Source organism: Simochromis diagramma, unplaced genomic scaffold (assembly GCF_900408965.1).
Source record: "Simochromis diagramma unplaced genomic scaffold, fSimDia1.1 OVJJ01000463.1, whole genome shotgun sequence".
Taxonomy (NCBI): Eukaryota; Metazoa; Chordata; class Actinopteri; order Cichliformes; family Cichlidae; genus Simochromis; species Simochromis diagramma.
Window position 1 is genome coordinate 333145 of NW_024386941.1, and position 26573 is coordinate 359717.

The 26573-nt window shown below is 40.6% G+C and overlaps 1 protein-coding gene across 2 annotated transcripts; it reads left to right on the top strand.

Moving 5' to 3' along the window:
- Positions 1–1375: 1375 nt before the first annotated feature.
- On the top strand, positions 1376–25654 carry LOC120737094 (cullin-5-like). 2 transcript variants are annotated; one of them, XM_040037571.1, is made up of 19 exons: positions 1376–1490; positions 3989–4098; positions 7592–7691; positions 8298–8474; positions 9012–9153; positions 9460–9605; positions 9781–9861; positions 11434–11527; positions 11937–12067; positions 12482–12589; positions 13241–13305; positions 13420–13552; positions 13645–13776; positions 14609–14732; positions 14942–15117; positions 15977–16138; positions 17037–17155; positions 17257–17380; positions 18352–25654. In XM_040037571.1, exons 1-19 carry the CDS (start codon positions 1467–1469, stop codon positions 18544–18546), a joined length of 2343 nt encoding a protein of 780 aa, XP_039893505.1. In that variant the 5' UTR covers positions 1376–1466; the 3' UTR covers positions 18547–25654. The 2 variants fall into 2 exon arrangements, with proteins under 2 accessions (XP_039893505.1, XP_039893507.1); XM_040037573.1 differs by lacking the exon at positions 1376–1490 and adding an exon at positions 1497–1926.
- Positions 25655–26573: the final 919 nt, after the last annotated feature.

The window sequence follows — 26573 nt, forward strand, 5'->3', positions numbered from 1 at the left end:
TAAAAGATAAGAACCGATGATGAAGGATATATATTTTTAAAGTCATCACTGGGATTCTTTTCACCACTGATGAGATGAAAAAGTCCTTTATCCTTGTTTTTTGTATGCAAATGTCCATGGTGAAGAATATAGTTTAATCATGACATAGATTGTTACTTAAATCTAAGTTAATATTTCCCCACTTTAGACAATTGTGATTTACTGCTTTTAATATTAAGATAGAATTTTAAAAACGTATAAAACTGAAATTATTAAACACATTTAAAAATATATATATTAACCAGGACATCTTAACCTCTATGGTTAAAAGTCTTGGGGCACTTTTCAGTCAAATAAGGTTTGGGAACATAACATGATTATTTTATTTGTAAAATTTGACAGAGATATCCCGAAGTGCATGTGCAGGTTTAACACCTGCAATCCAGAACAGGCAGATAGCCCATGGCAAAACAAGCCTTCAGGGATATTTGGATAGTCTGTAGCCTTTTTACCCAAATACTCTCTCCATTGAACAGATTTCTGTGTGGATGAACAGTTGGTAGCTTTCAAGGGCAGGTGCAGTTTCAGCAACACATCCCTGCTAAACCGGCCAAGTGTGGCATAAAGATCTGTTGTAAATGTGATGCCAAAACTCCCTTTTTACACAAAAATGATTGAAAACTGTGAGCATGTGAATGTTTGTAATGAAAGCTGATCTCATAGTAAAAAAAAATGGTTTGCATATGAATCCAGATCATCCAGTAAAGCACTAGAAATTGTTTCTTTGTTCAGATACAGAAATCACTGCAATAAATAATATTTACTTTAAACCTCTCCACCCGTCAGCTGCAGGAAAAGCAAAAGAATCTCAACAGGGCTGAAAGACTATTTGTGAGTGAACATTCATCCCCACCATCCCAAATAACAGCAAATAAAAAAAGAAACTCTACATCATACAACACATGTACAACATACCATCATATAAACAATACATAACAATTAAATTTCAGATTAAGAATAAAACTCAATGTCAGTTTGGAACAAGATTTAAAATGAAATATAAAAAGCATTCTCCAATATTCAGCATAAGACAGTATAGCATATAAATATTTACCACCTCTAAACTATTTCAATAAAAGGTTATTAATACAATGTCACCCTAAAATAATAATCCTAGTCCTTTTCAAAGTCTTTCCAAAAAGTTATACAGCAACCACAAAAGAGATGAGTCAACATTATTATTATTGCTGTTGTTGTTGTTATAAGTCCATGTTATTACACAATTTTATTGTTGCACTTGTTAGGACTAATTGTGACACGTGATCCACGAGAACAAGCCCTCCGCCCCTTCGTGTGTGCGTGAAATAAGGTTTCTGGGAAGATTTCACAGTAAAAACGCTCCTTTTGTGCGGGCTGACATTACCTAATGCTGAGCCGGCTCCAGCAGGAGTCTCGCGAGATTCTGCGAGGTGATAAGTTGAAGAAACATGGCGACGTCTAATTTGTTAAAGGTAAGAAGCTCTCGAATATATCGCATTTCCTATGCTTGTGCGCACATTCAGTCTCTCCGTTTCAGTGTGTGTTCACGCCTCTAACGGAGATATGTGCTGTCGGTGCCGTGTTTTGCATAAAAGCGCGCTAATTTTTAAATAAACGGATTAAATGTACAAATAGGTGCGCCTGAAGTCACAGTTGTCACCGCTGTCGTCTGTCCGGTGTTAATATCGGAGTCCGTTTGCCCCGGTATTCGTGTATGGCTCCAGCAGAGCAGAAGCAGAACCGAGCCCGTCTCCTGCGGTTCTTAACTCGAGCCAAACCGTAGCCGTTAGCCGGTCACCTCAAGCCGGCGACGACGAACCGACAGCCGGAGCCAGCTTGAAGCCAGGGAAACACGGTTCGGGGAGAAAATCAACCGACAGGACATCGCGTCAACCCCGCAGCTCAACCGTAAATACGTTTCTTTTGGCCAGGTCTTTATTCTTAATTGGTTTTAGCGATCTAACAGCCGGTACACCGACACCCTCCCTCTGCAAACGAAACCTGCTAAATCTACAAAAGCCTCCATTAAACATAATGTCTTCCAGCAGCAAACGTTAATAACACACCGGGCTACCTATGACAGAGGCGGTCAGGTCGGTGCTGAACATAATTATCGACAGGCGGCTCCCCTCCCATCTGACCCTTGACCCTAACTGCTGTCACACTGTTGGGAGACTTGATGAGCAAACACACGTGCTGTTTTTCAAGCAGACTTGATCTTTCCAGTGTGTCCCAGTGTGAAGGAGCAGGAGCTCTGCTTTGAGTGCCTCCTAAATCACAGAGCCCCTCACCTTATCCCTGTCCATAAGGCTGAGCTCATACACTCTTCAGGGGAAGCTCATTTCCGGCGTTTGTATCCACAATCTCATTCTTTTGTCACTACCCAGAGCTCATGGCTTAGGTGGGGGTAGGAGCGTAAATTGGTCAGGTCTGTGTCAGATTATGAGCTCCAGAGGATGAGCAGCATTCTCTCTGCACCACAATTCTCTGATTTTACGGTCCAGAGGTTGTTGAAAAGGCCAAGAGGAAAAATCTCGAGGTCGGGAGCTTTTCCCTCTTTCTAAAACAGCCTGGCTTAAATACAGCGAGCATAGCCCTGCACATTTGAACAGAAATGTGACAAAGTGCTGAAATGTATCAAAGTCCATGAATGTCCTTAAACATTGCAGAGTGCTTAAAATCGAGTCATTATTCCAAAAACCTTGCTTTGATTGCTTAAATGAAGTATTAGATGGGCAGATATGAAGAAAGAGTATGAGAAGTGCTCCAGTACTCTAAATCTGTGGTTCCCAAATGATGTAAAACAACCAATATTTTATTATTACTGTGTAAGATGGCATATAAAGTAATGTAACAGTACACAGTCATTTCCCCTGGGGGAGAAAAAAGAGAAAACCTTTGTCATAGGTAGCTCGGTCTGTTTGCATAGTTACTGGATGATGGGGATTATGAGAGTGATGAAGGGAATTCAATTAAATTGATCACAACATACATGCATTAAGACATAATTATAGATCAGAATTTGTCTTTAAAACACACATTGAAGGTTTGTGTCCAAAATGAATGTTAAGTTTTTGGGGGGTTTTAACAAATAATTACTACTTTTGAAAAAGAAGCTTTTTTTTATGTTATTAGATTAGAGTGGATCATCTGCTCCTAAAGAATAAGATGATGAAATTTATTGAACGTTATAATTATTTATTCCGCTCAAATAAATGGAATGGTGCATAGCTTTTTAAAAGAAAAGACAAAATGCAAGTACGGCTAAGTGGTTGTCTTTTCTCACTCGCTTGGGTTGGTTTCCTCTTATCTGTGTACGTGTAAAAACCGTAATCAGTGAAGCCTTTGTTTTCGTGATATTTAACACATATTTGTCCCCAAAGTCAGGACAGAGTTGGGGCTCAAAGCTTTTCAGTTTGTTAGAAATCCACACAAAGAGCTGAAAGAACTGGTGGCTGTGGTAGTCTTTAAGTTAAGAAATGAAACCGAACCTTTCTGTTGCAGTCAGTGGTTCTGTGTGGCTGTTGTTTTTGTGCCATTTTAAATCCCTCTCACCTGAATAAATAAAGGTTAAAGCCTATATTGTTCTGATACAATAAGTCCTCCTTATAGTGTCTCTAAGTTTGCACAGATGTAAATACAGGTGTGTGTTCAAACACTGATTTGAACTTTGCTGTGACTTTATCAGAAAAAGTTTGAAAACCTCTGCTCTAAAGTCGTCTTTTCCTTCTTCCAGATCTTATATAAATGTGTGCAGCTGAACAGCAAATGTTACCACAGGTGTCACACGAGTGTTTAAAAGTCTTGCTTATGTAAAAATATTAAAAACTTCACTGCAGCCACTGGCCTGTGGTCGTTTGTCTGTATTTGTGTACGTCTGCATAGTCTTGCTTTCTGTCTTCACGCCTCTGTTCTCATGGCTGTTTTTCTTCTTCCTCCCACTCCCACCCATCCCATGTCTCTCCTGCAGAACAAGGGGTCCCTGCAGTTTGAGGACAAGTGGGATCTGATGCGGCCCATCGTCCTCAAGCTGCTCAGACAGGAAGCTGTCACCAAGCAACAGTGGTTCGACTTGTTCTCGTAAGTGATGCTGTTTTGCTTTGTCCGTTAGTTACACAGCAGCTGCTGACGTTTCTGGAAACAGCTGCTTTATTAGTTCATTTTCATGCCGATGTTCTTCAACGGGTGTTGTTATTGTTCTGCAATGCTTTCACAGGTCCTGCAGATCTTTCAAAACTCTTAAAGCTTCTGAATCTATAGAGCACAACAGTGAGATTCTGGAAGTAAAAATCCAGTTCACGTCCTCCACAGGAATTTTGATAATGAGCCATAATGTTGTAACCACCTGAAGTGGACTGAAATATTGTGAAATGATGCTAGGCGCTCCTGTAGAAAGCACACGTCCATACGATATCAGCTGTGTTTTAACCCAAAAAAAGACATTTTATTTTCAATGTCATGAAGAACTGTTTGACCCACAATTCTAAATTTAAATAACGACTGATTGGTGCAGGTTGCTGTTACCATGGAAATGTTTAAACCAGTGCACGTCGGGTCACTTAGTGAACGCAAAACTTCAGAAACTGCAAGAGCGGTGATTAGTCGGGAATGAAGCTCTGCAGCATATCGGTCCGAGGCTATTTTTACTGCACACACCACGATAATGAAAAGGAATAAACTCAAGAAGGCTGGAAGTCGTTCTCTGTGGAATCTGGGATTTGTAGTCCTTTATGTAATGAGTTGTTCCTTCACAGTTAAAAGTAATTATGCACATGGTTTTGTACAATTTTTTTCCCAAATCACATCTTTAATGTTCATGATGCAAATCGGAGCAGGTTGGTTGGTTCAAACTTTAAAAATCTTCTATTTGGGATTTTCCAAAAGGTCAGTGGAGAAAGTAAATGGGGAAATTCACTTCTACATACGGAGCCCTTGAGAAAGTGAGCCGTCACTGTTGTTGCCCTCTGTTCACCTAAAACTAATGTATTAATATCAGTGTTTTAAGATTCATTTATTAGAAGTAGCTCAGTGAACAGTTGCTCCTCGGGACGTAAAGTGGGTGGTAATCAGAAGGCCAGATCAATGTGGTATAAATGCCAGCAGTCCCTTTAAATTCAGCCTTTCTGACATGCGTTAGCTCACCTTTTTTGTTATCTCTGTACACAAATCCTTGTGCTAGATTCCAGACTAACCAGTGTGTTGTGGAAACCTCAGAGAAAACTGTTATTCGTAGTTTAGTTACAGGTAACTCTGATATTTCCTCCCATAAAGCACGAGTGGACAGGCCCACGAACTCTGTCGGTTTCTTGAAGGAGGTACAAGTTCCTTTTGTGTAAACATGGGCATTATATGATTTTTTTTTTTTTCCTTTTGTGAATTAAACAGCTAATTGAGATCTTTACTTACTAATGTGTGCCTGTTTCATGTGTGCATGTGTGGTCATGTTCGTGTTACCCCCAATGGGAGACAATAAAATACTTAACCCTATTTTTTGTTCTGCTAAGTCTGTTAGTCCAGAACATTTCTGACGAGACAGCAAGTTTGCAGCTGATGTAGCCCAAAACATCTCAGAGCAGTTTGTTGTTAGTAATAACAGGGACACCTAACAGCTCACAGAGCTGAACATCTGGAGACTTGTTGTTGGTTTTTCTGTTTTGGTAACTATAAAACTGGTCTTGAATTTAATGCACAGAAGCATTAAACATGTCTTACAAAGGCTGAAGATGTGGGAATCCTCAAAGTAGTGTGGAGTTTGTGTTTCCATAACCGCTTCATCGAACAGAAAATAACAAGCAGCTGCAAGTAAAACCCACAAGGGCATCAAGGCATCTTTTCACCGGTGCTTTGACCTGTTTGCTCATGAAAATATGATGATTTTGTCTTTAAAATTTGTGTTAAATCATAAAAGGCGTGAAAGTACCAAGTGCTATTTCAGGAATTAAGAGCTGTATAGAGGATTACATTCATATTTAGTAAAGCACTTGTAACGGCTTTGTTGGAGAATTTCATTTATCTAGCCTTCAGTCTTGTCAAAGATTGCAGAAGATCGCGTGATTCATAGGTTTAAAGCCCTGCAAGCCTTTTTTTTTTGTGATTTTTGCACTATTTAAACTTGAACTGTGTGGAGGCCAAAAGAGGTGAATAGGAAGTTGGTGACTTGTCATTTGGTATTGAGAAATATGATGAAAATAGCAGAACAGGAACATGGAGAGTTTTACTGCGACTTCTTATCTTATCCAAAGATGTTTAAAGAGAGAGTGGTCCAACAGTTGATGGAAATTTTAGCAAGTTTATAACGTTTCATGTGGAGACAGGAGCTCACAGAGCGTTCATATGTAAGGTGCTTAGTTATAGGTGAGAAGGATTAAATAAACGTGGCGAGCAGGAGAAAGTCCCCAAACTCAGTGATCCAAGAAAACAGCTCAACCCACCATTTGTTGGTGGATCAAACCAGCAAAATGTTGCTTGCTGGTTTGATCCACCAGCAAACATCATTTTCTCCACATCACGCTGGAGTTCCTGGATCCAGAATAATATCTGCATCTGGGCTTATTTGGACTATTCTCTTTTGAACATGAAGGAAACATCTCACAGTTGTTCTTATTTTAATGTGATATGTATTTGTAAAGATATGATGTCAAACCTCCGGATTTTCTTATCTAACCTCATTTCTTAGTGACACAGAGAGCAAAAAAAAATCCTGGATCCAGATCAGGTTCAGGTTTATCACAGTGCAGCAAACTGGGAAGTGAGAAAAAAGAGAAAGCCGAAAAAATGGCCTGCACATTTCCAGAACAGCAGGTCCTGTGGTGTGGAGGTGGGGCTTCTTCTAATCAGTTATTATCAGCAGTGTTGTGATTGTAACGATTAAAGCCCAGCCTTGGGGGGGTGTCGGGGCAATCTAATGTACTCCTAGTGTCAGTCCAACGCTCGGACTGATGGGAGGGTTGCATCAGGAACAGCACCCAGTATAAAATCAGTGCCAAATGAAATATGCAGATCCATCTGCTGTGGTGACCTCGTGGGAAATAAGGGAACTGCCAGAAGTGTTTTACTGAGATGTAACTCAATTAAGCACGTAAACAGATTTATTGAACTTAAAAATAATTTTTAAAGTGAATGTCTTTGTATTTTAATTATGATTTAATTGGAAAATAATCATTTGAGCTGAATACAAATGCAGTAGCATTGCAGGGAGTGAATGTTGCACTAAGTTTGAGTAATTTCACAGCCCTGAGCTGCAACACGAGGAGCTTGGATGTTATTACAGAAAGTTATAATAGAAAGGTGTCTAAACACATGTGGACACAGATGTGGTTGCGAGGGTGGTTTTCCACTGTCATTAAGACCTGTGGGTATTTTGGGTTAAAGTTTTTAGACTCTCTTGGGGGGTTCGGTGTTTGTGTTAAGCACCTGTATTTGCTTTGTCTTTGCACTTTTTAACTGTCAGGCAGCTGATGACCTCTGACCTAGAAAGGAGCTTTATGAAGAAGCTTAGATTACTCTAAATTTAAGTTTACATGAAAAAATTTCAGGTCTAAAGCCTCACAGATGTGCTCTTTCTGTCCTCCAGAGATGTTCACGCTGTGTGTCTATGGGATGACAAAGGACCAGCCAAAATCCACCAAGCCCTCAAAGACGACATCCTCGACTTCATCAAACAAGCACAAGCTGTAAGCAGATAAACTCAGATCATGTCAGGAGGATTAGGCGGGGTCATTGTCCAAAGTTGCCCCTTTCCACATGTTGCACACTCGCTCCTGGCATCTTCTCAGAGCTACGAGTACTGTGATTGGTTTAGAGAAGGGACCTGCTTCAGTAGAGTGACCAGGAGACTCTTTACACTCACTTGCTAACTGTGATTTCCCCACAACATGTCATGAAATCGGTGATGGGGAGCTGGAAGGTTAAATCCTGTTTCAATGTGACCTCATCAGACATTTGGGCCCTCACATCCAGGTCCATTGTTTACAGTATAAAATGCCTCAAGATGACAGTTGTTGTGATTTAGTGCTATATAAATACATTTTGAGAGTTGGGTGGTTTGGTTAGCAAGCTGCATCCATATACTGTACAACTACAGACACCGATATCTGCTAATTGGTACAAAATAAGAGACTAATCAATTATTAGAAGCAAGCATGACCATAAAACGCATGAAAACCACCAGATGTGACCTTTAATTGTCATGCTTACTCTGGAAAGGGACAAACACAGACATGATGAGTGTGTTTGTTTGTTTGTTTTCTGGTTGATCCATATCACCTCCGTCTTCGCAGCGAGTGCTGAGCCACCAGGACGACACAGCTCTCCTCAAAGCCTACATTGTGGAGTGGAGGAAGTTCTTCACCCAGTGCGACATCCTGCCCAAACCCTTCTGTCAGCTGGAGATCACACTGATGGGAAAACAAGGCAGCAACAAGAAAACCAACATGGAGGACAGCATTGTACGCAAGGTGAGAGGTCAACATATGAGCTGAGGAACCAGAAGCACTAAAGGAAGCAGAAGGGAAACACGGTGGCTGGTGTGGACGGCTGATTGTGAAGAAAAGCTAAAGAAGCAGGAGGGGATTAGATGAAAGAAGACAAAGCCTTTTATGAACTTTATAAAGTCATAAGTGGAAAAGGTTAGTAGGGAGGGCAGATATCAAAGTGGAAGAATAGTAAAAGGCAGAAAGGCTGCGAAAGAAGAGGCTCACGCAGAAGAAAACATTGAATTTTAACTGTTATATGTAGACGGTGGAGAGCAGCTAAGGGTCAGTTAGCCTCGAAATCTCGAATCAGTGAACAGCTTAAAACATGACTCATACGATATTTATTTGATCTCTGTGAGGAAGGTCTCGGAAGTGAGGGGGATGCTGTGGGTGAGGGAGTGTGACTCAGCAAGCAGGAGGTTTTGTTAGAAGCGCTTCATAAATAAATTCGGCTTCACTATTCTCAGGTTGCAGGAAACTGATGGTATTTTTGTTTAACTCCCTCCTTATTTTTCACAGCTGATGCTGGACACGTGGAACGAGTCGATCTTTTCAAACATTAAGAGTCGCCTGCAGGACAGCGCCATGAAGCTGGTGCACGCCGAGCGGCTGGGCGAGGCCTTTGACTCTCAGCTCGTGATAGGCGTACGAGAGTCATACGGTAAGACAGGGGGGGGGGCTCCATCACTGCTTATCCAATTTGTAAAACCCATGAATGGTGGATGTTCAAATCTGCCTCGGAAGGGAAGATAAAATAATGATAATAAAAGCCAAAAACAATATTTTTGAAATCAAAGTGATAAATTTAGGAAAGATAAAGGAAAAAAATGTAAAAAATATACAGTGAAAATGTCAAGTTATGAGGAAACAAACTGTGTTCAGCCTTCAGTAGCCCCAAAATGTCATCATAGTTTATAAAAAATCTTGAAAAATATAAATAAACACTTTCTTACTTCTCTCCCACCAGTCAACCTGTGCTCTAACCCGGAGGACAAGCTGCAGATCTACAGGGATAACTTTGAGAAAGCCTACCTGGACTCTACAGAGAGGTTCTACAGAACTCAGGCGCCGTCCTACCTGCAGCAGAACGGTGTCCAGAACTACATGAAATATGTACGGCACAATAGTACTGATGCATATAAAATGATCCCACTAATGAATACGGAAAGTCCACCTTAAAACATTCTGAGGACAGAGCGTAGAATAAAGTTGTGCTCCTGGCTTTGTGCATTAATAAAAGCTTTAGCTGTTTGAACCTAATCTTCATTTTCTGTGTGTTTCCTTACAGGCAGATGCGAAGCTGAGGGAGGAGGAGAAGAGAGCGCTGAGATATCTAGAAACACGTCGTGAATGTAACTCTGTTCAAGCAGTAAGTGTCTTTAAGAGGAACAGAAGTTCTTTTACTGTCCTGAACGTGTGTTTCCAAACTGTCCCATCATCTGCTCGCGTTATATTCAGTGTACTGATGCAGAACATCATAACCGAGCCTGATTGTGCTCTACACATGACACCGAGGTAGGACAGATAAGATTATTGGCCTGTGGAGAAAGCTCATGTTAATTTCTTTGCCTTCATAATTTATGTATTTCTTGATGTATATAACCAACAAATTAGCAGATTTATATTTTTGATTCTATGATCTAAATCTGCACAATAATTGGTATCGATCCATCCAGCCATCCATTTTTCTAACAGCTTATCCAGTTCACGGTCGAGGGAGGGCTTGAGCTCATCCCAGATGACTTTGGGCTAAAATTATTTCTACTAAGAGCTTCTCAAACTTTTGGGAGGCAGGGACTCCTCCTTACAGCGGGTAAAAAGTTTACCCGCTGGGCTGCCTTACGATCCTCATGCTGATAAAACTCGTTACGCTTTAGCTTGGCTGACTTCATTTGCTACCACTCGAAGACACATAACCCGTTTTGGTCTTCCATCGTCATTCTCGATAAAGCCAAACTCAAACATAACCGTCGTCATACTTTCTAATTTTAGCTGGTTTGGCTTGGACTTAAAAATGTGTCCATTGGGCTAATTAGCTCAGGCCCGGGTGATGCACATGTATTTATGTGCCACGACATGTTTCCAGTATATGGCTCGTGGAGCCCTTGGGGTCCAGGCACCCCAATTTGAGAGCCACTGTTATAATGAATAAATGAACATAGTGAATAAGCTAATTAAAGTTTATTCTGCTACCCGCCTGGATGCTGCAGGCATCGCTGCCAGAAAGAGAGACGGCTTTTTTATTTCTGGAGTTCACCTGAAATCAAACGGCTTTCATTTGATTTTAATTGAGTTGTGCTGTCGCTGTGTCGACACGCCTGAAGGTAGAAGGAGACGCTTTTCTTCATGTTTAAGCTTGTTGAACAGGTGCTTTCATGAAGAAAAGGGTTGCCATGGACCCTTTACCCCCTCAGGTTTAATTCTGACTGCAGTAAAAAGCACAGCTGGTGCTGACTCAGCTCCACCTGCTTTCACCATCTTGGTTGCCTTCCTGGCTCTTTGCTTCAAACTTCTGTTGTTTGTCACATATTTTGTTGTGGAAAAATGGGGCCTGCTTGGGCTCCTAAATATGTTTTGCAGCCTGCGTATGCTTACTTTAACTCAAAACTTCTGACTGCAAGAAAAAAGAACTTGTTATATCTTGTACACCTACGACTTCACCTGTGAAAGTAACAAGTAGTCGTAACAACAACTTCACCTGTGAAGTCGTGAGGAAACAACCTCAGGTCAGCAGCTCGTCACTGAACTTTCTCTCAGTCATCCGTTGGTTGTGTTGAACCCTCCCGTGTGTGCTTTCCTTCATCTGGCCTTTCTTTTAGGGTCACTTCCTGTGTTGGTTTCAGTTTAAACTGAATTTCGGGAGTCTTGTTAAATGTACGTGCTGCCTGTTAATTTATATCTCGTCCTAACGGCAGTCTGTATGTTCTGTGTATCCTCACAGCTGATGGAGTGTTGCGTGAACGCTCTGGTGACCTCGTTCAAAGAGACAATCCTCGCCGAATGTCCAGGAATGATCAAACGCAACGAGACAGTCAGTGAGTACCTCAGCAACGTCGCTGCTGAAGTTAACTCTGTTGATTCGCACTACAAAATATAACATCTGCTGAAAATAGGGGCTTTGAAATTCACTGCTGCATCAGTCAGGGTCGATTTAAAGATAGAAACTGCTTCTGCTCTGGTTTCCTGCATGTAGAGCTGTTTGTTCACCAACCACAGTCAGGGCTCGTGAGCATTTACGACACAAGTTGTTTTTTTAGTAGAAGGATTTATAATTAAATGAACAAGTTCAGCTTACTCTTTAAGTTGGCAAAAATCATTTTGAGGACTTGGATTATGGCAGTCCTCAGCCATCTGGGCTTTCCATGAGCCAGAAAGAGCAGGAAGTTTTAGTTTCATCCCACGTGCTTCTTGTCCAGTGTGTGACGCTGCTTTTCTCTGGAGCAGAGCTGCACCTCATGTTTTCACTGATGGACAAGGTTCCCAACGGGATCGAGCCCATGCTGAAAGACCTGGAGGAGCATATCATCAGTGCTGGACTAGCGGACATGGTGGCTGCTGCAGAGACTATCACTACTGTACGTGCACAAACACACTTCAGCAACCACGGTCACTCGAGGAAGAATCAGTCAGTTCCTGCAGCTGTTCCCCTCAGAGTCGGCTCAATGTTTTTTATTTAATGAAGCCATGCAAATACATTTAACATAGTTACAGGTGTACGGGTGAAATCTGGCACTTTTAAAGTTGCTCTTTTTCTTTAAGTGCAAGGTTTGGACTCCTTTGTTGTACTCGGGAAACATTCATAGTATGAATAAACCTTGCATGGCTTCATTTAAGTGGGAACCTTTTTTGAGATTTGAAATCATTTTTTGTATTTTTTTATGGAATGAGCCGTTTGTTGGCATGTTTGAAAGATGAGAGATGAAAGTTAATATTCGAGGTCTGCTCTGACAGCATGCTCAGTCATTTTTAATGTGTGTGTGTTTGTCCAGGACTCTGAAAAGTATGTGGAGCAGCTGCTGACTTTGTTTAACCGCTTCAGTAAGCTGGTAAAGGAGGCTTTCCAGGATGACCCACGCTTCCTCACAGCAAGAGATAAGGTCTGTTTTATCTGACTTCCAAAGAAGTCACTCCTTTAAGTTCAAATATCCAGTGATATTTAAATGAGAATGTGCAGGCCTGTGTATTCCTCACAGGTCAGGGTCAGGTGCAGCGTTTGGGCTGGTATTTTGGTCAAAGTTCATATGAACAGGTTTCACTTTTACAGTGTCGGTGCTACAGCACAGCTTCAGAATAGCAGGAGGGTTCTACACGAATACTCCAGGTTCATAAGAACTTAACTGTAGCTTTATTTATCCAATGTAATCCACCGGGAAGAAAAGTGATCCGGTGTTCACACATGTGGATTCATCGTACTGTCACATCCTGATCTGTGCTGATTCAAGGAGGTTTCTGCTAAAATAAACAGAACGTCTTAAATCAGAGCAGCGTGGACTACTGGAGGTGGGGGCTGCTGGGATCTCTGTTAGGGTTACAGTAGAAATCAAACATCATCACATGTTATTTTGTTCAGCTGTTAGCTGGTTTATCAAGGACTTCGGGAATCTTTAGTCGGCTGTGCTTTTGCTAAAACCACTAGTGAAGAAATCAAATTGTTTCAATTTATTGTCTGAAATTGAAAGGCTTTAGGGCTCTTTGGTATTTTAAGAATTGTTTTTCTCATTGCGGCGGTATTTTCTGTTACCTCGCAGGCTTACAAAGCGGTCGTCAATGATGCCACAATCTTCAAACTGGAGCTGCCGATGAAACAGAAAGGGTATGTTTGGCCACTGTGGGTCTTAAATCGCTCGTCGCTGGTTAAAACTGGTCACAGTGTGTGTGTGTGTGTGTGTGTGCATAAATGTGTGAATGCATTTCCTTGTTGAATCAGAGTGGGAATGAAGACTCAGCCGGAGTCGAAGTGTCCGGAGCTGCTGGCAAACTACTGTGACATGCTGCTAAGGAAAACCCCGCTCAGCAAGAAACTGACCTCAGAGGAAATTGAGCTCAAACTCAAAGAAGTGGTGAGTCTAATCTCAAAGCATATCAGTCCATTTATGACTTCCCCTTCTCTCGTTCTCTCGCAGATTCATGCTTTTCTCTCCCCTCCTTGCAGCTCTTGGTGCTGAAATACGTCCAGAACAAAGACGTGTTCATGCGTTACCACAAAGCTCATCTGACCAGGCGCCTGATCCTGGACATTTCGGCCGACAGCGAGATTGAAGAGAACATGGTGGAGTGGCTGAGAGTGAGTTCAGCTTTTCTTGAACTTTCAGCAGCAGAGTCATAAAATCACTACTGATTTCAGCGACATATTAACATATGTATTAATATCGCATTAATATATTAATGCAGCAAAATTCAATTCAGTTTTATTTATACAGCACCAAATCACAACATCAGGCACTTTATATTGTAAGATAGACGCTACAATAATACATACAGACAAAACCCAACAAGCACATGACCCCCTATGAGTGAGCACTTTGGCAACAGTGGGAAGGAAAAACTCCCTTTTAACAGGAAGAAACCCCCGACAGAACCAGGCTCAGGGAGGGGCGGGGCCATCTGCTGCGACCGGTTGGGGTGAGAGAAAGAAGACAGGATAAAGACATGCTGTGGAAGAGAGACAGAGGTTAATAACAAGTATGATTCAATGCAGAGAGGTCTGTTAACACATAGTGAGTGAAAAGGGTGACTGAAGAAGAAATACTCGGAGCATCATGGGAATCTCCAGCAGCCTACACCTATTGCAGCATAACTAAGGAAGGATTCAGGGTCACCTGATCCAGCCCTAACTATATGCTTTAGTATAAATTAAAGTATTAAGCCAGTTTTAAGTGCTTTTATCATTTCTAGGGTGTCCTGTAAGTGGTTTATGTTTTTGTGCTTATGCAAAACACATCGGGAAACTGCTCTTCCCGACGCAGAAAAACTGGTTACTTGATAGAGACGAAGGCTTTGGTTCTTTTAAATATTTTATCACATCATGCCATGTGATGTAAATCTGATGTTTAACAATCAAATTACCCGTTTGTCTGATTTTATTGCTTCCTTTGTGTGTCTGTGTGTGGCTGTAGGAAGTGGGAATGCCTGCTGATTATGTGAACAAGCTTGCCAGGATGTTTCAGGACATCAAGGTGTCAGAGGACCTCAATCAGGTCTTCAAAGAGATGCACAAACACAACAAGCTGGCACTGCCAGGTAACACACACACGCACTGTAGCATACAGCGCAACTATTTTTATGCTAACATGCGTTAGCTATGACATATGTCTGCGATATTATGTGTAGCATGGTGCCGCACATGTCTCAAACAGTTAAAGCACATTTTGATTATGACATGTCACGTATTAAACCGAGCGTAAACGGTTTCTCTTGGTTATTCACTTCATCTTTTCCTCTCCGTGCAGCGGACAGCGTGAACATTAAGATCCTGAACGCCGGCGCCTGGTCACGAAGCAGTGAGAAGGTTTTCGTCTCGCTGCCCACAGAGCTGGAGGACCTGATCCCCGAGGTGGAGGACTTCTACAAGAGGAATCACAGCGGTCGGAAGCTCCACTGGCATCACCTCATGTCCAACGGCATTGTGAGTGTGTGGAGTAAAGCAGAGTTCCTGCTGCCATGAAGAGCGGAAAACACGACTCTCCTGGAAACTAAAATCTGAATAAATTTTTCTGTTTTTCTCATCTCTTCTTTGTTTATCTGTCATCCATACAAATTTGTTCAAATTTTTTCTGCATGTGCAAAAAACAGGGCATCTTCCTGTCTGTACATTTCAGAATAAAAGCCCTAGAAATATAGCAGTGTGGGAGATTCTGGGAATTTAAATTAAATTGAATTTTTGATTTTTACAAATTAGGAAATAGAAGATTTTTGTTTCTTAACGCCTTCTTTTATGAAGAACGCCTGATATTTGGAGTTAAGGGAACTCTAAATCTTCAATTTTATTATCAAACAGGACTTTTATAAGAAATTTGGATGCAAGAATGTCCATAAACGTAAATACATGAGAAAAGAACTGGATTAAATGAAAAGAACACAAGTTATTGACAATATCCTTTTTAAATGATACTCATGTGTGCACACCTGAGCATTTTCTCATGCTCGGGTGATACTCTCTCAGTTTTACTCATATTTTCATGAACTGTTCTCCTTCAGACGTTTGTTATCTCTGTGATCTTTTTTCTGGTCACCTCTGTTTACACTTTCCAGTTTTCAAACAGGGATTCTTTGGGTCATGTGGAAAAGTTAGAAAAAGAGTTTAACTTGACAGTCTTTTGGAAGTGCTGGTTGAGACTACTGGAGAGTTATTCTGGTGTATATTTTAGCAAAGCTTTTGTTTACAGCCTGCTGCTGCCCACCTTTCTCTTTAGAAGATATCGGGCTACCAAATCAGCACTGACACTCGCCTTTCCTTCCTTGTCCTTTGGTTCTGCTCTGATCAGATCACCTTTAAAAATGAAGTGGGGCAGTACGACCTGGAGGTGACGACGTTCCAGCTCGCCGTGCTGTTTGCCTGGAATCAGAGACCCAGAGAGCGAATCAGCTTCGAGAACCTCAAACTGGCCACAGAGCTGCCCGACGCAGAGCTACGCCGAACGCTCTGGGTCAGACCGAATTTCTCCTCTTACAAGTTAGACCAGAAATACAGAGGATTTAAAAGTTACTGAGGTTACATCAATTCTTCGTAACTTGTAGTAGAGATAACGCTGCCTGGATTGCAAAGCCATCCACCCAGTGGAGACGGCAGATGTTTAAACAACACTGTGATTTGGTTAAAACGTGAAAAGACTTCTAAAATAAAAGGGAAGATTGTGTCTAACTTTGTTTGAGAAGTGAAAGGACATCTATTCCTTCTCAACTTTTGGACAACAGGCAGGTTTGAATTCAGTCAGCTGTGCTCAGCGCTGTTAGCACTGCCTGTACTACATTTTTATTTTAAGACTCTTAAGATTAAAAATGTCTTTTGCAGCAGTGCTCCGGCAAAGGCAGGCATCGGGTCAACCAGCAGTGGTTACATAGATTAATAATGCATGCAACAACACGGAAGAAGTTTAAACATGTAAGATCATTAATGAAAATACTACATGACATAAAAACATAGTAACAGGTAACTGTCACAGTTATATCTGGCCACAAGGGGGCAGTAATGTTCCAGCAGCCATGAAGTAACTGTCTGCAGGTCAGTTAAAATGAGCTTAATGCTGTTTAACGTGAGCAGCTCTTTTAGGTTTGGTTTATTTTGCAGCTAATTCCACAGAGAAGGAGCCTGTGAACGCCTGTCTGTACGTCTGCAAGTAAGATGGGAACAGACCAAGAATGGACTTATTAAGCGTACACCAGTAACCGATTCTAGGGAAAGAAAAAAACATCCTAGAATGAAACTTAGCAACAGTTATGCCCACAGAAAATCAGTGGTGATTAAATAAGAGTCAAGCTGTCCTTTAACACGCGGTATTTGTGGCTGATAATGATGATAAAGTTTAACTTCTCCTCACTGTGCAGTCTCTGGTCGCCTTCCCGAAGCTGAAGAGGCAGGTGTTGTCTTACGACCCCCCGGTGAGCTCACCCAAAGACTTCACAGACGGCACGCTCTTCTACGTCAACCAGGAGTTCTCTCTCATGTAGGTCTTGGCATTTATACAGATCTTAACCTCTGGAAATGATGTGGACATGTTTAAATGTTTCATTGTTATTATTGTCTAAATGTCGACATTTTTCTCAGTAAAAACTCCAAAGTTCAGAAGCGGGGAAAGATCAATTTGATTGGCCGTCTGCAGCTGACCACAGAGCGAATGAGAGAAGAGGAGAATGAAGGAATCGTTCAGCTCAGAATACTGAGAACTCAGGTACGGGAACACTCCACCCACACAGACTGTGTGCAGCCTTGATGGCTGCAGGACAGAGATGCTTCTACTCTGCTGCTTCTGTTCAGCTCATCTGGGGCATGAGCAGGTCACGGCTCGACAACAGTGCTGGGTGTTGCCGTTATCACATCACATTTTTCATTAATGTAAAGCACAGTCAGGCTTTACTAAATTCACTAATTTCATTACAGTTATACTGATGTCATTACCTGCATTACAAAAGTTGTTCAGTTATCTGGAAGCTGGGCAAGAAAAAAATGAAACAATTTCTTTTCTTCTTCATGTTTTTCACTTGCGCTACAATCAGCTGATTTCAGTTTGTATGTGGGAGGAAGAAAATTGTGACGTGGTACAGCTTTGAGGAGCGGAGATATAAACATTACTTTTATTTTTATTGAACGAAAAAAAACACAACTTCAGCAAACATCTGCACAGCCAGCATGCTAACGCCAAGCTAGCCAGGAACCCGTTAAGGTTGAGTGCACTCTGACCTCAGCACAGCAGCCACAGCCTCCGTTTCTACCTGTTTCTACCTGTTTCTACCTACCTTTGTATTCACACGTAAATACTACAAGAAAGTTCGTATGTGTGTCCTCAGTAGTTATCTATGTGGGATTTGTGTTTGTTTATGTGACAGTGCGTTTCAGGACATTTTACAGAGTAATGATAAGGCAATGTAACGGTAAATGTAAATGACTTCATCAGACAGTTAGCACGAGGGTCCATGTGGACGTCTTCATGCCTGTGTGCAGACGCGTCGGAGAGAATTTACGCCACAATTCACCAAAGGCCCATGTGCCTACGAGGCAGACTTCAAAGAGTTAACAACAGGTTAATAACAGGAACAGAGTATAATCCAGGCTTAAATCAGTACGACCCTCTAAATGAAATGTCGTCCATCCCTGGTCTACACAGCTGTAAAGTTCTAACATTTCCTTTTCTTTCCTCTCCAGGAGGCCATCATCCAAATCATGAAGATGAGGAAGCGGATCAGCAACGCCCAGCTGCAGACGGAGCTGGTGGAGATCCTGAAGAACATGTTTCTGCCTCAGAAAAAGATGATAAAAGAGCAGATCGAGTGGCTCATCGAGCACAAATACATAAAGAGGGACGAGGCGGACATCAACACCTTCATCTACATGGCCTAGGCAGCGAGGACGGAGTGTGTGTTTTGCTGTTTTTTACGACTGGCCTGCATCTGGCGCTTTAAAACCTGCGAGATGAGACAAACAAGGACTTAAAGGATGTGTTTGAAGAAGGAGAAGAGGGCTGGGAGCGCGCTGAAGGACACGGAAAAGCCTTTTTAACAAAAGTGTGGCTATTGTTTGTGTTTGTGAGACGCCAGTGTGTTACCGGAGTGTCATTTCAAGCCGTAGCGTTGAGTCATCTGGCCGTGTGTTTGTCCCTGCTGCCCTCTAGTGTCTGCTCAGAGGAGAGGAACGGCGGCGTGCGCCGTCCGCCAGCAGCTCAGAAGAAGAAAAAATAGTGATGTTATTGAATACTTCCTGCCTTACTTTCATCAGCAGTGGACTTCGGAGAAGGAGGTGGAGAAGGAGTGAGGGCAGAAAAGGAGAACAAAGCTGATATCAGTCCTTTGCTTTCACTTCATGCGACGGCTGCCATGTTAGCCGCAGCCATTTAGCATCCCTCCTGTCCTACACTGATCTAATACTCGAAGAGGGAATGCAGAGTGAAAGCTGCCATCGAGGAGGAGAGAGACGAGTTCAAACTACCGAGGAGTATTTTGCCAAATCGTGTGTGTGTGTGTGTGTTTGAGTGCATGGTGTGTATCTGATCTTTTAGTTGTGCGTGTTTGTATGTGTGTGTGTGCACTTTCAACAGCATGCTGCTCTATGATTTTTTTTTTTTCCCCCTTCAGTGGAGAATCTGTCACACTTTGGTTGTATCAGAAAGGGTTGGGAATTTAAATGCTGGTATTCAGATTTCTTTTGCGATCCCCTGACCAGGCTGCAGGTGACGTCATCTTTGCAGAGCCTCAAGAACAAAACGAGAAAGTGTAACTGCCCCAGCGTGTGAGGTCTGGACTGTGCACGCACTCAGATGGAAGTTCGGTGTCTAAATTTTTACCTCATTCATTCTAAGAGTGTCTCTGTTTGTTTGTTTGTTTTTTGCACAGTTAAAGAAACCCACACAGCTGCTCTGTTGCTTTTACTTAAGGTTTGAATGAGCTGCTGGTGTTTGGACCTTTTTCCAAAGCAGAACACTGTCTGAGTTTGTGTGATGTGTGCGCACTGCCCTTTTGTTCTTCCTCTCTGCCTGAACTCTCAGAAACCTACAAATCACCTTCAGCCCATAAACCTTCATAGTGTTTGAAGCAAAGCAACAATTTAGTCCCTTTAAAGCAGCTCTCACGATTCTGCAGCCATAACTTTAGTTCCGTTATCACCAGGACATAAAAACTATTTAGAATTGTCAGTTTGTCTCTGAATCACAAAAGCCTTTAAAAGATTGGTGACTGCCTCAAAACAAGCTGAACTTATTCTACACACTTGGTCCAGAGCAACAACACGATTGTTTCTCATCACGTCAGAGCTCTGAATTTGCTCCATGCTAATGGAGTTGGAGTAAATGATGAAAAAGTGAAAACTTTTCCCTTTTTATTACCATAATGAGGACCTAGAAACACCTGCCACCACACAGTGAAGCTCCAAACGTTTAGGGGGAATTAAATAAAACAAAATCACAGGATGTGTCAGGGGGTCGAACCAAAACAATAATTTTTAGAGATGAAAGTTGTAAAATTACAAAGGAAAATATGCAGATGTGCTGTACAGCAGATCCATTACACTTTATATACTTATCATAAATCTGGCACAGGACGACACCTTAAAGAAAAAAGACAACTATGAACTTCCTGTTCAGGCTAATGTGCTATTTCCCTATGTTAAAGAATTCAGAGACCTTTGGGAGGTGACCGCGCACTGCAGTAAACACCATGTTACATACAGTAAAGGCACAGAGGCTGTTTTATCATATTTAACCAAAATCTAAGCATTTTCCATACAATCTATAAACATTTGATAAGCTTATACTCACATAAGGACAACTTAAATTTAGGAAATGTGTTGAGGATAAACAATAATCCAGTGTCTGATTGGTGCAGGGCACCAAAAATTCCACTAAACGGGAAACAACCCTCTAAAAGTAACGAGTTCTTCTTCTGCTCTTTCTCACCTGATTGTCATTTGGTGCTGTAGCCTCTGCAACATCTTCAAAATGAGTGTGAAAATGTATTTTGTCAGCTGACCGGTCAGTGAATGCGAGATCAGCTGCAGTGAATTATAGAGAATAAAAAGCTGCCGAGGTAAATGTGGAGAACCAATCAGTGCCCCCCACCCCTCACAATCAGCAGATGTTGTTTCTGTAAAATTACTTTAGGGTATTTAATGAAGACGTGTAAAACTTTACATCACACTGTGTCTGCAACTCACTTAGGGGTGAGTTGCAGACCCTTAAAGTACACAGGGTTGAGTGGAAGATTGAACTTTTTAATTTATTAATTTCCAGCATTTTTCAGCCCTCATAACTCCAGATTAACTTCACTCCATGTGTCATCATCTTAACAGAGTTTTAGTTTTTTCCATGATTTTTGGACACAGAATTATAATAATGTAAATAATGTGTTAGTCCCCGCAGTGAAATTACTCCTCTGCATTTAATGTCTATAATTCTGAGTAACAGAACCAGGTTTTGGTATCCTGGAGAAAAAGTGCGTTTTGGGTAAACCTTCAGTAGTCATCTCACCATGAGGGATAGGTGGAGGATCAGACCATGCTATGGCATGAAAAGGTTTCATTTCTAGCTACGTTTTGATGCCAAGCTCACCTTCCAGAGGTGATCCCTTCATATTAAAAAAAACGTGGCTGATTTTTATCAGTTGCACTGGGAATCTTTTTGCTCTTGTTGAACTGAGAATCAAATCCTGTGAGCAGTGAGGAAAAAGAAAGACGACTGTGAATGTGTGGGGTTGTTTTTTGTTTGTTTGTTTTTTAATATTTATTCTGTATTTATGAGGAATGTTACTTTTTTGTCCATTTTTTTCTTGCCTTGTTTTTGCAAACACGTCTGTTGCCGTTGCAGTACTGACTTAAACAGTACCGACTTACTGACGCTCTCTCCTCTGTTTCAGCCTGCAAAAAAAAAACTGTTAGTCTAATTTATTTCACTTTCCACATAAAGATTTATCTGCAGTTTTGTCAAAATGCTGAAGCCGCTTTTAAGTTTGTTACTGCGACACATTGATGTTGAGAATAATCCATTTTACACACTGACGTGCAAAAAAAACCATTTTAAAAAACGCTGGAGTTTTCGGATTATTGTGAACTCTTCTGAATGCAGTGAGGCCGTCTGCCTCAGGTTTCACCTGAGATGAAACTAACTCCACATGTCAGTCGCATTATATGCAGTTTTATTCTCTATGCACAGGCCTGGCTCACTTAGTTGTTGTTTTTTGTTTGTTTTTTGCAGATGATACCCTGTTGTATTTTTAAACACATTTGAGGACACTGAGGGACTTTGATGAGTTCTTTCTTTGTGTGATCTGTGAGGAAAAACACTCATTTAATTATATTCAGTCTCATCTGTCTCTGTGTTAGTCAGTAGGGGGTTTCCTCCTCTGGTTTTCTGAAGAGAAAAATCTATCCCAAAACTCTTAAGTCTCAGTGCTGGGCTGCTTTATTCTTATTTTCTGTCACAGTTGAGGAGTTAAACAGTTAAACCTGCAGTAATCTGTCACACAAAGCACAGAGACGTACAGCAGAACTGGCACAAAATCCCAAATATGGTGCACCATCTAACCTCTTATTCCGCTTGTTCCGGTGGTTTTAGAGGTTTGGTTTGCCTATAAAGATCTAAAAAAGAAGAATTGCTCCACGACTGTCAGGTCAGCATGCATGATCCCCGTCTCTTAGGATAGTTAAAACCTCTGAGAATCTAATCTGTGTGTCTCGTACTGTGCATGTGTTAAGCTGCTTTACCCTGCTTACAGGTTATCTGCAACCTGCTTTGCAACCCACCAATACTCAATCTCCTTTTTTTGTTTTTAAACTGCTGTTTCAGATTTATTCAGTTTCAGATCCACAGTCATAGGTGACATCACTAGCTGGGTTTATTTATAGGCATAAATCCTCAAATCCACATACAGCTAACTGGATGAAATGGATCAATAACTGGACCCAGCACACTAAATATTTTTGGGGTGGGTCCTTCCTTTGTTTATTGTTTCTGATAAGCATCTTTTTCTGGTTGAGTTTTAACTTCTGGCCTCAAGGTGTACTGTGTCGTTTTGATTGAAGAAGTTCCAACAATCACAGAAACTTGGTCTGAAAATCATTTTTTTGATGGTTGGTACTCAGAAATGATAACTTGTGAAAAACTAAGAAATTCAAGTTTGTTAATCTGTCAGTAATCTGTAGTTGGAGGGGGGAAATGTCACCAGTGAGATTACAGAAGGGCATCAAGGTACAAAGCTGGATTTGTACTTACAAACCTCCAAAAATGTTTCAGGCACTGAAACAAAACTTTCAGCTTTGAATCTGCCATTTAATTATTTTTTTCTCTTTTGTTTTTCTCAGACTTCACCTCACTGTTGATAGAAATTATCCTACTGATGCTGAGCTCATAGCCGGGCTAGTGGTTGTCTTCAAAGTTTAAGACTGAAATAACAACCATCCATCCATTTTCTTCTGTTTATCCTTGTCAGGGTCACAGGGTAGCGCACATAAGTGCGCTACCCTGTGACCCCAGCTTGATTCATTCATATAAGCACTTTTATTCTGTGCTTTCTTAAGCATAGTTTTCATTCATCATCCCATGGATGTGTTGGAGAGTAGCTTGGGGTTGGTATCCTGCCCAAGGATATTTGGTGTCTAGACTGGAGCAGCCAGGGAACCAACAACTTTACAATTATAAGATGACCTGCTCTACTTCCTGACATACAAATCTAAATCTCCTAAATTTAGCTCAGGCATTCATGAATCCAGATGATGTTTGTAATCTTCTCACTTGTTCTGAAGTTTATACGTTTTAACTCATAATGAGAGGTATGTGCAACAACCAATCCGTCAGATGTATTTGTGGCTTCCAGAGGGTGGGTTACTGTAACTCTGATGTCCTTTCTATTCAGCCCTCACAGAAAATTGTACAAATCCTTTTTGGTGTTTGTGGGTTTTTGTCCTGTTAATTTTTGACATCAGCTTTATTTGTTAATGTTTGCAAGGTTTGCTGCTATAGTAACAACAACAGACGAGCTCAGTCTCACTCACTCTTTGCTTACTTGACAACTTTGGGTTTGAATTCAAAGAAAGTTAAGGCATCCTTCCCTGTGTGGCCACACTTTGAGAAATTTAGAATTCGTTTTCTAATCACTTTAATGCTTTTTGTTTAATATGTCAGTTATGTAGAACTGAACACCTCCAGTTTAACTGAATTTCCATCAGCTTCAGCTCTGCTTTGTATTAAGTGCTAGTTTTCAACTATTACCATGTAAACAGACTGAACTCAGAGGGTAAGCATACCTGTTGCCTGTCAGACTACGGGCTGAACCCTGAGCCTCATTTGAATTGTTTATACAGGCTGACAAACTTGAATTTCTTCAGAGGTTTTTCAGTTTCACTGCATCATTTCACAAGCTGTCAGTCTTCAATAAAGGGAACCTTTTATTCTTCTCACTGTATGTCATATACATGTACGGTTAGAAGCTATTTTACTGGCTAAAATGACAGAGTAGTGTCATTTATGACCCCATTATTTAGCTTAAGGTTTCTCTCCTGATCTTTTAGGAGACTATAAACTTTGCATCAGTACCAGATATTATAATAGAAACTCATGAAATGGACAGACTTGTTTTAAATGGCTCTGTCTGTGTTTATCGTACCTATACTGTTTCCCTATCTATGACGTATTCTAAGATATGTCTTAGAACTGAAGAAGCTTCTCTGATGAGAGGTGGAACATCTTCAAGAAAATTTAAAAAAAATCCAAGTACCATGACCTGGATAACTGGGAACCTACACAGACATTTTATATTCTTAGTCATTTGTTTATTCGTTAGTTTTTGATCATTTTTGTGCAAAAAGGAGTCGACTGGACTCATTCCTACATCAGCTGAGCTGTCAGTTTGGGCATTAAATGTCTGTCTCAGGGCTTCTGCAGCAGTAAATCTTTGCATTATAGCTGTGTTAGCCATGGTTCACTACAAAACATCACAATGATTCATTCCCACTTTTAAGCACAACACAGGGATTAGAAATGGGAATTTACCCGTAATGTCTAAAAACATAAATATATTTCCTCACAACTTTCCATGATCTTTACCACACACGTGGGCAAATTATCTTACAGAAAACTATGAAAGGTTTTCAAAGAAGGAAACTGACAAATTGTTGGGGAAACATTTTTAAGATTTAAAAAAAAAAAAAAAAAACACAGCAGTAAATATAAGTATTTAGTTGAGGTCATAAAAATTGGATGGAAGCAGATTGTTTTGAGTATGAAGGGAAAGACTAAACGAAAAAAAAATAAGAATGATTTCGATCTTCGAGTCATGCAAAGCTACTCTATCAGAACCCAATCATCAAAATATGGAAATAAGCATAAGTGGACGCCTTTAAACTTTCGTAACTTCCTAAGCTAATTCACTCTCTCCAAAAACAAGCTGTTCAGAATGTGAAACTTAAATAAAGAGAATCCCATCATTTCAGTTTGTATCTTTATTTAAACAAAAACAATACAAAGACAACATATCAAATCTTTTTTAATAAACCTTAGATTTTATTTCAGCAACACGTTCCACAAAAGTCAAACCCAACTGCAGAAACATCCCACGGCTCGTTAAATGTATTAATGACATGATTCCCAAAGAAAAGTTTTTCTCAATGTAAAATTTCTTTTTCCAACTAAAAACAAGGGTGTCACCACCTGTGTGATCTCATTTTATGCCCCTCCCCTTTTTTAAAGATATATTGTCTGATTTTTGCATTTTACTCTCGTTTGAAACATTTGGATTAACCACAGCTGAAGTTAAAAGACTGAGTGATTCTTTTCTTTTTCTTTTGGTTGTCTCATGTGAAAACCCGGCCTGCACTGCACAGAAGTCAGATTTTACTGTAGCCTTGTGTGACGACAACACTTGAACTAAACACAATCAGCCACAGCCTGAAAACCAGCTGAATGTTTGCTATGACATCAAGGAAGGACTTTAAAAGTGTGTGTTGGCAATAAAAGAAAAAAATCAAAGTGGGATGAGAGTGCTTCTTTTGAGTACTGCTTTGTTTTTGCTTGTTTTAAAAAATTTTTTAAAGTTGAACAATTTATTTACTGGCAAAATAAAGACAAATGTTTTCTTCCTACTTCCAGTTGCTGTAAAATTTAATAAGTTGGATGCATTTAAAGAAATTACTTGAGCTTATTGCTTCAAAAAAACCAAATGACCTCAATTTAACACGAGTGGGTTATACTCGGGTGTTTATTTATCAAGAAGATAAATTACAAGGACTTGATGTAGTTTGCAGACTTATTCTGCAGTTCAATTTCCTGAATTTCCTGGAGGAACCCACCCAAGGGATTAATAAAGTTTCATCTAATCTAATCTTACTTCATATTAAGTTAATTAAGAAAATGGTAAATAAACAAATGCAATGTCACAGTGAATGACCTAGATTTTTTTATTTAAGTTTTTTTTTTTTTTTAAATAAATCTATGAGAATTTATGCTGAATATTTACATTTTAAGAGATGGTGTATGGGCCACAATCATGTGCTCCATACACCACACAGTTACAGGAACACTGGGTTTATTAATGTTCCAACAACCCTCAGTATAAACACTAACTCTGAGTTAATAAACACTACACAAGTCTCAGGTCAAATGGTCTTTTGCTTACTAAACCTTTAAAAACAAAGACTAGAGACCAGCAGGGGGTCATATAATGACACCTGTTATATGCATATGTTTCTACTAAACTATATTTTGCACGTAGATTATACTTTTTATCCATAACATTTATTTTTAAACTTGTTATTTTGCAGATACATTGTGTTATTAAAGGACAAGCTCTCACTGCAGGATTATCTGTGGATCAGCTGCCTCTTTCCTGTCCATCCTGCTCACTCCCAACAAACATCATCAACGCCTCTGTCTTTGGCCTCACGTCCTG